The sequence below is a fragment of the Somniosus microcephalus genome, chromosome 10 (assembly GCF_052327205.1).
Source record: "Somniosus microcephalus isolate GS21.2 chromosome 10, FLI_Smic_1.0, whole genome shotgun sequence".
Classification (NCBI taxonomy): Eukaryota; Metazoa; Chordata; class Chondrichthyes; order Squaliformes; family Somniosidae; genus Somniosus; species Somniosus microcephalus.
The window spans coordinates 137,533,698-137,547,058 of NC_140996.1; the positions used below are offsets into that span (position 1 = coordinate 137,533,698).

The 13,361-nt window shown below is 42.6% G+C and overlaps 1 protein-coding gene across 1 annotated transcript in view; it reads right to left on the reverse strand.

The window, feature by feature from the left end:
- Positions 1–12,988, reverse strand: part of ddias (DNA damage-induced apoptosis suppressor) — a 51,749-nt gene extending 38,761 nt beyond the window's left edge. The window contains exon 1 of the mRNA XM_085998894.1: positions 12,444–12,988. Coding sequence (XP_085855020.1) covers positions 12,444–12,459 — 16 coding nt within the window. The 5' untranslated portion in view covers positions 12,460–12,988. The remainder of the gene's footprint in view (positions 1–12,443) is intronic.
- Positions 12,989–13,361: the final 373 nt, after the last annotated feature.

Here is a 13,361-nt window from a genome sequence, read left to right on the forward strand (position 1 = left end):
CTTGGTATTTCTCAGTTCTACCCATACAGATTCCACATCATCAGAGCTAATATCCTTCCTTACAATTGTGTTAATCCCTTTAACCAGCAATGCTACCCCACCTCCCTTTCCTTTTTGCCTATCTTTCCTGAATATTGAATACCCCTGGATGTTGAGTTCCCAACCTTGGCCACCCTGGAGCCATGTTTCCGTAATCCCAATCAAATCATATTCGTTTACCTCTATTTGCGCAGCTAATTCATCCACCTGGATCATCGCATGGAACAGGATGTGCATGCAATGGAACCCTGCTGACTTGCCATGATAGTCAATTCACTGACCTCTAAATCACTGAGACCTTGACCACTAAATCACTTGACACTGAACTCTTTTATATATAAAAAAAAAGTCTGACGCTGACCTCTAAGAGAGTAAGGGGGAAAAATTCAGTTGCTTTGTGCCTTCTGTTAGTGCCCTAAGAGGGTGCTATTCGGGCGCAAAGCATCTAGCGCCCGGGCGCAACGAAGTTTGCGCCGCTCGTGAAATTGACCAGACATTTTGCGGCGGAGCTAAACACTATCGCCACGATCTCCTGCGCCTGCAGATCGTGACGTCAGTTGAGTGTGTAGCGCCTCCGACCGGATATTGAGTGGCGCCCCCTGCCTTTCCGCCTGCTGCTAGCAACGACAGGTAGAGGAGAACGTTTTGCAGTCGGGAAGGGACTGGGGGAGCGCTTTTTAAAGGCGGCCGCTTCCTGCCCCTCTTTGTCGGCGACATTTTTGCGCCACGCATTGAGAGAGAGAGACTTCTGGAGAGATTCAACTGTGTGAAGGAGTTTTGGGTACTGAGCAGCACTTGCTGGTTCATTTTGATTTGATCTTCCTTGCATCGATTTAGAAGCGACTATGAGGGCTGCACTCTGAGCTCTTTTCCTGGGCCTCTCTATTCTTTCCAGCAGATTTGATGTACAGGTCTCTCCAGGTCGAGATTCAAGGCTGCAATGAGCAGGGTGTGGATGGAGAGCAAGATCGACCCTCTTTACGAATTGGATGGTGCCAGTGTGTCTGTGTTCCATTGCTGACTGACATCACATGAGCTTCGCCAGTGCGCTGAGGTGGCGCTCAGCGTTGGCGCCTTGAGAGGTGTGTGGCGCCTGATTTAGCGCTCCAATCACCTCCAGGGGCGATAGAAGCCAAGTTTGCAGTCGGAGGCGATAATTAGCGTCGGCGCTAAACTTTGCGCCTGGCCGATAATTACACCCCAAACGGGGCGATACCGAATTTCTCCCCCATTGATACTAAAATAGTAAAATTAACACAAAACACTGGAATTGATATGTATCAATGTAAAACACAATGGAAACTACCATCATTGAATTATCAACAACCGTGAAAAAACTAATAATTTAATGAAACAAACTAACACTTGCCTGTTACCCACCAGTCTGCTCGGTCTACTGCAGTGGTGTCACCATTTGAATTTCTTTCTCCGTTTTCTGTGTTCAGCTCGCACTCTAACTTGCTCTCTGCGCTCTTGCTGTCTCTTCGCCTCCAGTTCTCCCGCTTTTATCTGTTGGCTTCTTGCACTGTTTCCTCTCCGGCTCGCTCTCAAATATTGTAAATTATTAGTTTAATTTGAAATTGCACGTCTGGTCCAGTGGCATGGTTGTGTTCCAGGAAGGGCTCCTGTGACGCAACTTCGGATTCATACAAGAATCTACAAACATTGCGACAAACAGACGCCAGAGATCGATCATCAGCATATTGGGTGTAGTGGAGGATGGATTCCCATAAGGAGCTATCCAAATCAGAATTTAGTTAATCAAATTGGGGAGATAGTTTGATGCTGGGGGAGCACCATTGTCCTAAGCTTCCCAAACAGTGCAAATTCTCACAAGACCAGGTAAATTTAAAGATAAGAGGAGAAATTACAAGGAGATCTCTGTCCTAAGGCGGCATATAAAGTGCAGCATAGGCAGAAGCAAAGCACTAGGAAGAAATCAAGATCTAGGGGTATAGTGGACATAGTTAAATCTGCAGTCAAAGGTAATAAAGATTAAAGTAAACTCAAAGGCTGCATGTAACAGAAGGTTAATTAAAACGGGACAAATGAAAGAGACAAAGAAAGATAGGGGCATATGTATAAAGCAAAAAGAGGTGAACAAAAAAAAGTAAGATTTAAAAGGCAACAGAAGATAGCAGTAAAAGTAAATGGAAGTTGCAATGTATATTTGTTGTAGAATGTTTACAAATAGCTGGGCTACAAGATGTGAAAATGCCTACTGATCAATATGCTTAAATAAACTGTTATGGCTTTAGAGAGGTAAGTACAAGGACAAACACAAGTGAGGGATTATTGAGGGCAAATGGAAATTGTTAGACTCTAAGTGGGTCACTACAGGTCAGTGGATGGTCCAGACTTTCACTGGAACATTGAGGCAGCTACTAAAAATCAGTTAAATTATCTGGGGGCAGGGGAGACGAGATTCAATGAAATGAAGGAACAACTAAAGCAAATGGATAGGTGGCTGTCTGTAGCATGTGAGCATCTGCATCCCAGCTGATTTGCAGATTAAATTCATCTTTATCTTAGCTGCAGTTTTCATCAAATATTACCTGTTTGTCAGACTACGATCCAGAGCCATTCCAAGATGATTTGGGAAGTCATTGTGCCTGTTTACCATAAAGAAGATTTAAACACAAGATCCTATTTGAAAGTGGGGTGGATTTAAAAAGTTTTTCAAAAGGCAAGTGTGCATGTAACTAGAATGGTTGAGCTATTTGGTAACATTTATTTTTGTGGTTTCTGAATAGAATTAGTATAACGGAATTCGCTCTTCAAGTGAGAAAAGCTGCCCCGCACTTCCCAAGAATTTGTGTTCACAGATTTTGAAATATTGCATGTGACTTCTTGCCTTGAATAGCTTTTAATAGCTAACTATCTCTGATTTTGTTCTAGTTGGTCCTGAGATAAGTCCTAAACATGTTTTCAGCAATTCTTTTTCAGTTGCATATCCGAATATGTTAAAAAAAACAAAAAAAAAAAACACACTTTTTAAAATCTCCAGACAAAGAATTGGCCAGCTTTGAGTAAATTTTGGCAATATTATTGAGTCATAACCAGGCTGGCTATAGATTTCACAAGACTTTGCCATCAAGCTCTTTCCTCTATTAACTGCTGCAACTGGCTTCTCATGTAGTAGTTCTTCCTTTTAAGTTCACCTGTACACAGTCCCATTGTCTCAACTTTGCCTTCCCTTGGTGTTTTCTTAGCCATTTCATTAGCTCCTGAAGCTACATAACACCAGCCCATTGCATTCCTTAATAGCATTGGTCATTAGCTGGTACTCTATCTTCCATGTACAGCATGTCCCAAGAGCATCGGCCACTACTTTTGTCTTTTATCTTGGCACCAAATAAAATAATTGATCACACACTGCCCTCTTACACGCTCTTTCTCAGTTTGTGTATTTCTTCTTCAGTGTGGTTTCCATAGTCCATTAAATACTTCCAACTAGAGCAACATGTTTCTTAACCTCTGAGTATATGGCTTCATACCACTTCTACCTCCGTACCATCACTGTTTGCATGTTTTTTTTTGTTGTTTTTTTTTAAGTGTTCCTTCATTCTTCTGTGTTGTTCTTCATTAAACTTTGGAAACTTCTATCCTTCATTACCCAACTCCTTAAATATTATAACAACTAAAAATCAGACGCTGCCTGACCTGGGTATTTCCAGCATTTTGTGTTATTTAAGAATCCAACGATAAGGGTAACATCACTCACTTTTTCCCAGGTCCTAGCATATTTTTATACCTTCAATCTCACAGCCTTTGGTGCTGCTACATTCACTTACCATGACTGTATTGAACGCGATGAGTGATTATTACAGCCCTGATCACTTCTGTCCACTTCAAACCATTTTTTTCTTTGAGTTCTTACTTATCTTTGTCTTGTACATTTCCTTGAGCAGTTTGGTAAATTTTCCACGCAACATCTACCCATACATGATTAAACATTGAGACAGATCCACGTGGACTTTGGGGATGGAGATATAAATGAGGCTAAGATACAACAGCAGGTCCAAACAAAAATAGAAAACCAGTGGTTGAACCAAATGTCATCTGTCTGATAGGAAAGGTTAAGAAAACAATTGACAGATGGTGTGATTTGGACATGGACAGCAGATGTGTCATGCAACAATGGCTTAAAAAGCAGCGAGAATGTCAAAGGTAAGACATGACTGTGAAGAGGTTTTAGAGAGGAAAGTAGCAAAAATGAAAAAGTGAACAGAATGAGAACTGATTTTAAATTAACTCAGTGGGGGAAAAAAACTCTGAACAAGGGTTTAAAAAAAAGCATCATGTGATGAGGAAGTATCTTGCATGAATTGGTTCCAGAAATTATTGAACAGAAAGATGCTGTTCAGATAATGGCTTGTTCTTCAGCATCTTCAACACAGTTTTTCAGAGACTGTTGCCTCCTTCATGCAGGTCAAGTGTCTCTTGTCTGTCTCCTGTAATGTATTTTACGTCATAGGATATCTGCAACATTTCTTTGATTTATGATTAAATTCAGCTCCTTTTGTGTGCATCTTCCTGCAATTTTAGTCTTTTCTATAACTCTTGCATCATTGCATTAGATTTACTAGGACTTCTTCTGGTTTGTTGATTTGTCAAGGCTAAACTGGAAAACATCCAGATTGGCTGCCACCGGTCCTAAACTGGGATCCTGCACAAGTCAATATACCTTCTTTTTGAACCTCTTAGTTCAGCCATGGCTCAGTGGGTAGCACTCTCGGCTCTGAGTCAGAAGATTGTGGGCTTAAGTCCCACTGCAGAAACTTGAGCACAAAAATCTAGGCTGACACTCCAGTGCGGTGCTGAGGGAGTACTGCATTGTCAGATGTGCTGACTTTCGGATGAGACGTTGAACAGAGGGCCCCGTCTGCGCTCTCGGGTGGACTTAAAAGATCCTATGGCACTATTTCAAGAAGAGCAGGGGGGGGGGGGGGGGGGGAGTTATCCTCCGTGTCCTGGCCAATATTTATCCCTCAAATATCCTCACTAAAGCAGATTATCTGGTCATTATCACAGTGCTGCTTGTGGGAGCTTGCTGTGCACAACATTACAACAGTGACTACACTTCAAAAAAGTACTTCATTGGCTGTAAAGCATTTTTGGGATGTCCTGAGGTCATGAAAGGTGCTATATAAATGCAAGTCTTGCATGTAATCTTAAACTTGGTCATGGAAGACTGCACTCTGCATGGCTAGTGACATTCAGACACTAGTTATGAATCAATCGTATTTAATTTTGCAATAAAATTGAATAGTTTTCAGGCTGGATTTCCTAACTAAGGTAATTTCCTTGGGCATCTTTGAAACAGCAATCCATTGCCAAATCAGTTAAACTGTCATATGGAGCAACCACATGTTTACCAAATGCCACTAGCATGAATTATGTTATGAAAAGGGGGACAGGAAGGAATTGAAGAATTCCAAGGACATTAATCTGCTAGAGTACTGCTGAATCAGATGTATTTAGAAGGAATGCTGTAGAAAAGTTGATGTGGAGTTAACCAGCTTTTCCTGTTGATACAGCTGATTGGAAGTTACTGAATTTCATTATATCTATTTGTGAAGCACCTTGGGGTGTTTTTTTTATGTTAACAGGCACTATATAAATGCAAATAATGACCATAGCCAAATCTGCAATTATCTTTACTTCTGATTCCTGTTGGATCTTTTTAATGCTCTTTGATTCATTTATGAAAGATTGCCTCAGGACTCTCCGAACATTATGCAAGGAAACATCTGTCTTCACTCTGCACTACCATTTTATATTAAAAGAAACCTTCCTTGTACCAGCAGTGTAAGTTGAAGTTAAATGTGAAGGCAAATGCTGATGCTTGGAACAGATTTGTATCTCCGATTTCAAATGTTTGTAATTTCAGTGGAAATTTTAACAGGACATGTATATAGTTGTGACCTTTATTTGAAGAGAGTCTGTTGCTCCACTAATGTCTTATATTGAGTGACATATATGTGGATTTGACTCATCTGTTTTCTCTCATTTTTCTATTGATTTTAATTGTTGCCTAAAGTTATCAACAGATCTTGAGGAAAAGGGTACATTTTAATCTTTCAGTGCTTCTGGTGTTCAACCATAATGGGAATTCTCTGCTGTGAGCACTAAAGACAATAATTTGCCCTAACTATATTGGACCTGGAATCATGCCCATGTTTCTGATGCTAGCATCACAAAATTTCACTTTAATTTCCTTTTAGGAGAATATTTTGGAGAGAATTCACTTGCACATCGTCTCAGACACTGAAATGGATACATGCACTGCTAAGTCTTGCATCACCCACCAGAAGTTTGCCATGACGCTTTATGAGCAGGTGAGATATGAAAATTTTTATGCAGAATAAATACTATATAACTAAATATATGATCTATATGAAAAACAAAAGTGACAGGCAGAGAAATCAAGGGTTTAAATCAAACATGGCCACAGTAAATAATAATTCTAAAAGATCTAAGAGCATTAAAAAAACAAGCCTGAAGGCTTTGTGTCTTAATGCGAGGAGCATTCGTAATAAGGTGGATGAATTAGCTGCGCAAATAGAGGTAAACGAATATGATATGATTGGGATTACGGAAACATGGCTCCAGGGTGGCCAAGGCTGGGAACTCAACATCCATGGGTATTCAATATTCAGAAAAGATAGGCAGAAAGGAAAAGGAGGTGGGTAGCATTGCTGGTTAAAGAGGGGATTAACACAATTGAAAGGAAGGATATTAGCTCTGATGATGTGGAATCTGTATGGGTAGAACTGAGAAATACCAAGGGGCAGAAAACGTTAGTGGGAGTGGTATATAGACCTCCAAACAGTAATGCGGAGCTTGGGGATGGCATTAAAAGGGAAATTAGAGAAGCGTGCAATAAGGGCACAGCAGTCATCATGGGTGACTTTAATCTATATATAGATTGGGCTAACCAAATTAGTAACAATACTGTGGAGGAGGAACTCCTGGAGTGTATACGGGATGGTTTCCTGGACCAATATGTCGAGTAACCAACTAGAGATCAGGCCATCTTGGACTGGGTATTATGTAATGCGAAAGGATTAATTAGCAATCTTGTGCGAGGCCCCTTGGGTCAGAGCGATCATAATATGATAGAATTCTTCATTAAGATGGAGAGTGAAATAGTTGACTCAGAGACTAGGGTCCTGAATTTAAATAAAGGAGACTACGATGTATGAGGTGCGACTTGGGTAGGATTGATTGGGGAATGTCACTCAAAGGGTTGACGGTGGATGGGCAATGGCAAACATTCAAAGATCGCATGGATGAACTACAGAATTTGTTCATCCCAGTTTGGCATAAAAATAAAACAAAAAAGGACTCAACCGTGGCTAACAAGGGAAATTAGGGATAGCATAAGATCCAAGGAGAGGACATATAAATTGGCCAGAAAAAGCAGTAAACCTGAGGATTGGGAGCAGTTTAGGATCCAACAAAGGAGGACAAAGGGATTAATTAAGAAGGGGAAAATAGAATATGAGAGTACGCTTGCAGGGAACATAAAAACTGACTGTAAAAGCTTTTATAGATATGTGAAGAGAAAAAGATTGGTGAAGTCAAGCGTAGGTCCCTTGCAGTCAGAATCAGGGGAATTTATAATGGGGAACAAAGAAATGGCAGACCAATTAAATACATACTTTGGTTCTGTCTTCACAAAGGAGGACACAAATAACCTCCCAAAGATGTTGGGGAACACAGGGTCTAATGAAAGGGAGGAAGTGATAGATATCATTATTTGTAGGGAAATGGTGTTAGGGAAATTGATGGGATTGAGGGCCGATAAATCCCTAGGGCCTGATAATCTACATCCTAGGGTACTTAAGGAAGTGGCCCTAGAAATAGTAGATGCATTGCTGGTCATCTTCCAAAATTCGATAGACTCTGGAACAGTACCCATGGATTGGCGGGTAGCTACTGTTACCCCACTGTTCAAAAAGGGTGGTAGAGAGAAAACGGGGAATTAGACCGGTAAGCCTGACATCGGTAGTGGGGAAAATGCTAGAGTCCATTATAAAGGATGTAATAGCAGAGCACTTGGAAAAAAGTGACCGGATCGGACAAAGTCAACATGGCTTTACAAAAGGTAAATCGTGCTTGACTAATCTACTGGAATTTTTTGAGGATGTAACTGGTAAAATAGATAAGGGAGAACCAGTGGATGTGGTGTATTTGGATTTTCGAAAGGCTTTCGATAAGGTCCCGCATAAGAGATTAGCGTGTAAAATTAAGACACATGGGATTGGGGGCAAGGTATTGACTTGGATAGAGAACTGGTTGGCAGACAGAAAGCAAAGAGTTGGAATAAACGGCTCTTTTTCCGAGTGGCAGGCAGTGACTAGTGGGGTACCGCAGGGATCGGTCCTTGGACCCCAGCTATTCACAATATATATTAATGATCTAGACGAGGGAACCAGATGTAATATCTCCAAGTTTGCAGACGAGACACAGCTGGGTGGGCGTGTGCGCTGAGGAAGATGCCGAGAAACTCCAGGATGATTTGGACAGGTTGGGTGATTGGGCAGAAGCATGGCAGATGCAATATAACGTGGATAAATGCGAGGTTATCCACTTTGGTGTCAAAAACAGGAAGGCAGATTATTATCTAAATATCAATAGATTGGGAGAAGGGGAAGTGCAACGAGACCTGGGCGTCCTTGTGCACCAGTCGCTGAAAGTAAGCATGCAGGTGCAGCAGGCAGTTAAGAAGGCAAATGGTATGTTGGCCTTCGTAGCAAGAGGGTTTGAGTACAGGAACAAGGATGTCTTGCTGCAGTTGTACAGGGCCTTGGTTAGACCGCACCTTGAGTATTGTGTGCAGTTTTGGTCGCCTTATCTGAGGAAGGATGTTCTTGCCTTGGAAGGCGTGCAGCGAAGATTCACCAGGCTGACACCTGGGATGGCAGGAATGACGTATGAGGAGAGATTGGGTCGATTGGGCTTAGTATCGCTGGAGTTTAGAAGATTGAGAGGGGATCTCATCGAAACTTATAAAATTCTAACAGGACTAGACAGACTAGATGCAGGAAGGATGTTCCCGATGGTCGGGGGAGTCCAGAACCAGGGGTCACAGCCTAAAGGATAAGGGGTAAGCCGTTTAGGACAGAGATGAGGAGGAATTTCTTCGCCCAGAGAGTGGTGAACCTGTGGAATTCTCTGAGCCACAGAAGGCAGTAGAGGCCAATTCATTAAATATATTCAAGAAGGAGTTAGGATATATTTCTTAAGGCTAAAGGGATCAAAGGGATATGGGAGAGAAGGCAGGACAGGGTACTGAATTTGGATGATCAGCCATGATCTCATTGAATGGACGGAGCAGGCTCAAGGGGCCGAATGGCCTACTCCTGCTCCTATCTTCTATGTTACTATGTTACTTGACAACAGTACGACATGAAATGGTTAACGTGGCTCAGGAGAGCGAGACAACTTTTAAAGCATTGACGCATACTCCATCGAGAAACTATCTAATCAATGAAACAATCAGAATAGAGTTAAACAAACTGGTACCTGTTAGAGGGATTGAAGTTGAAGCAGAGAGTTACATGGAATTTGGATTGGGACAATTGAGGGCTAAGGAGAAATCATGTTTAGCAAGAATTATCCACAAGATGGATACAAGTAAGAGAAATCTGGAGAATCTTAAGTCCATGACTTGTTGATTAGATGTTAAACTATAATGTCGCTTGAAATGATTGTAAGACTGAATTTAACTGTAACTGTGTAATGAAATCTGTTTGTCTTGATCCTGTATTCGTTTTGCACTCATGTATATTACCCTCCCCCACTGTGTATAGTTTCACTTCCTCTTTCCCGACTAACCTGGGAGGTTCCAGGTCTTGGCTCTTAGCTCCGCCCCTGACTTCTCTTACATAAAGATCCCAGGATCTGTATGACTCATTCCTGTGAACCAGTTGGCGTGTTGAGATGTTAGCTCTGATCTTAGTGATTAAAAGCCAACTTGTTTAAGTCTATAACTTCTAGTTTGGTGGTTATTGAAGGCCCATCAAACTGTAATAATTTTGTTTTGTAAATAACAGAGTGCGGGAAATACCAGTACGAATCCAACAGGAGGTGGTTTTGGTGGTGCCTGCTGTGTCATTACTACCGCAACTACCATGCTTTACGGGTCTAACAGGACCTGTCCCATCAACCAACATGTTTTACTCAATATCAAAACCGATGCTCAAGTAAAACTGACAGTAAATGAGATACTTAAGTATGAGCTGCACAATTATGTGGCACAATTGGGCATGACATTCCCCTGTTGTCTGAGGGCTTCAGTGAGCTTGTGATGCGACTGAACTCCTCTCCCTAAAGCACTTTTATGTTTTGGAGCAAGACAACTCGAGAACAGATATTGAAATTGACAGCATAGGGGACGACTCACACTGATGGGATATTGGGCTTAATATATCAGCATACTCTTAGGTTCTTATTATTTCACACGCTCTGGTAGTTCTCCAACTTGTAGCCCATGTAGTAAGACTGATACATAAGCCAATGTGTACTCATGCCTACGGCTAACCAGCACTAACAAATTAATTGAGCACACCGAAAGAGAAGATCCGAAGCAACGTAGAGGAGACCCCAGGTGGGGTAAGATCAGGAAAGTTAGAATAAACAGAGGATACTCCAGGTGGGGCATAATTGGAACACTGGAACAGTGAACTGAACCTGTGTAAAGGTTGCTCCTCCCCCTCAAGAATGGACTGCAAGGAGGGGGAAATCTTAATTTCTGAGTCTCCCTACTAACTAATGCCCAAGTTGAGAAAGCAATAAGCAAATTAGGGGACTACGAGTGGTGGGAAGTAGCTTATAATGCCAGCCAGCATCCCTGGGCATGAATGGTATCAGCGGGCCGATAACTTAGAACTAGCTAGATTAGTCAAAAGAGGATTGTGAGAAGTCAATAAGGATATTTCCTTCTCAAGGTGGGAATTGTAAGAAATAGTGAATTGTAAGAAATAACTTGAGACACAAAAGTCTCTTCAGACTGATGTTAAAATAACTGGATAGATGCTTAGAATTTGCTTATGTTCTTGGTTCCCTGTGAATGTTCTAACATTCTGCACCGTGGTGGTGACCTTGTTTCCAGACTAGCTGTCTGATGTTTGTGTGTTAGAAAGGTTGTTGACTGTATCTTTGATAATCTACCCTAGGCCCACCCTTAAAAAGAGAGTAAAAGAGATTTCTAAAGAGCTTTTAGCACAGACGGTGAAGGGAAGGGAAGAGCTGTTCACGCACGTCAGCCCTCTGTCCGATCGGGACCGATACCAGCTACTTGTCACGGTCATATGTCTACTATGTCTATCTTGATTGCGTGTTGTACTTAACTTAAAACTGCTGTTCCTTAAGAAAATGCCTTACAACTCCGAAGACCCTTTGGGTAATGTGTGTGTGACTGTGATCCAAATTGTACAGTGGTGTCAGAAGTGGGATCACAGAGTTGGTAGTTGTAAGGTTCCGGTTATGGGGGCCGGAGGGGCTTGGTCGCACGTGATTGTCGCTTAAGACTAAGTAGAAGACTCCCTGAAAGAAGGGAGAGGGAGAGAGTGGGGTAAAGGTAAAACCGGAGATACAATGGGATTGGCCTACCATCGATAACAGCTAGTAGACAGCCTGACAGAAAAAGTCGGCACGTCCGTCACAGCGGACCTCCTAAAAATCGTAGAAGACGGTAACAGGGACTATGACTACATCCTTGAAAAACTCTCTGAGGATGTTCAGAAAAACAAACTAAAAAATAGAGGCCGAGACAGGTTAGCTTGTACGCTGTCCAGTTAAATAGGGAGACTAAAGAGTTAAAGGGGGGAAAATTCGGTTGCTTTGCGCTTCCTGTTAGTGCCATAAGAGGGCACTAACGGGGCGCAAAGCAACTAGCACCCGGGCATGATGGCGTCGCTGACACCTCCCGTGAAATTCAGCGGGAGGTTAGCAGCGGCGGTAACTGGTAGCGTCACACGGCGCTGTGCCTTTGGTGATGACGGCTGTTCACCCTCCCCTTCCAAAATACTCTGCAGCCGCTCCGAGACATCCTTGACCCTTGCACCAGGGAGGCAACACACCATCCTGGAGTCTCGTTTGCGGCTGCAGAAATGCCTATCTATTCCCCTTACAATAGAATCCCCCATCACTTTAGCTCTCCCACTCTTTTTCCTCCCGTCCTGTGCAGCAGAACCACCCCTGGTGCCAGGAAGTTGGCTACTGCGGGCTTCCCCCGGTAAGCCATCTCCCTCAACAATATCTAAAGTGGTATATCAGAGGGGGATGGCCCATGAACAAATATTGTTTTTAAAAATGTCTACGATTAGATATTAGTTTGTGCTCACTGTGTATTCAGACGCTCACTGGGTATTCGGACACTGGTCGGTACTCACTGTGGTTCTTGTACATTTGTTTAGCCGCCAGTTTCTATTAATTAACCTTTTCCTATTTTTGTATATCTGAAAGTCCCGCCGGAAATGGGCTCCTCCAATGAGGTTGCACTTTGTCCGACGGCCTTTTCGGTCCCCCGAAGGCTCGCGCTCGGTGCCAATAGTCTGGGCAGCTTCCGTTCTAGGTCTTGTCCTTTTAATTTACAAAAGTGGCAAGGTGGGTTTGAATAAATGTTTCTGGAGGATCAGGTGCTCGGTTGGTGTTAACCGCCGAAGAGTTGCTTGTAAAGGATGTTTGCAGCCCATGTTTGGGCCAAGGAGGAGAGAGCGGCGGGCGGCGGTTCCTGGTCTCCTTCACTCTGCGCCTCTACATTCAAATCGCAGTCCTCACCTGCAGAGTTCTTTACTGTTCGTCACTTTCAAACGCCTTTGACAGTTGTTAAAACGTGGGGATTGAAGGTGAACGCAGGGGGTGGCTGAAGGGTGGGAAGTCCTGGACACCCGGTTGGTGAGTGAGCGGGGATCATTGCTGGGCCCATGTTCATTCCCATTGGGGATTAGACTCCAAAACTTAATGCCAACTGTAAGAGGGTGGGGTGGAAATTAGCCTGATGAGGTAGTCAGGGAATCCACATAATTAGATAAAATATGTCAATTGTTGTAACACTGGCGGATAAAATTTCATTTGGATAAATTGCACAGAAGAGGAAAAATGGGCAAAATGCATGCACCTTGAATGCTGTAGGGAAGTTGTATGAGATCTTGTAATATTCGTTCACTTACTGTTAGCATTCAATTACTGAGAAGCAACATTCAACGAAGTAAATTGAATGGTCAAATAGTAGAATCGAAGTTGCAGGTAGTCATGCTTAAATTGTACAGTGCTCTTCTTGGACCAAAGATTACCAGGACACAGTCCTG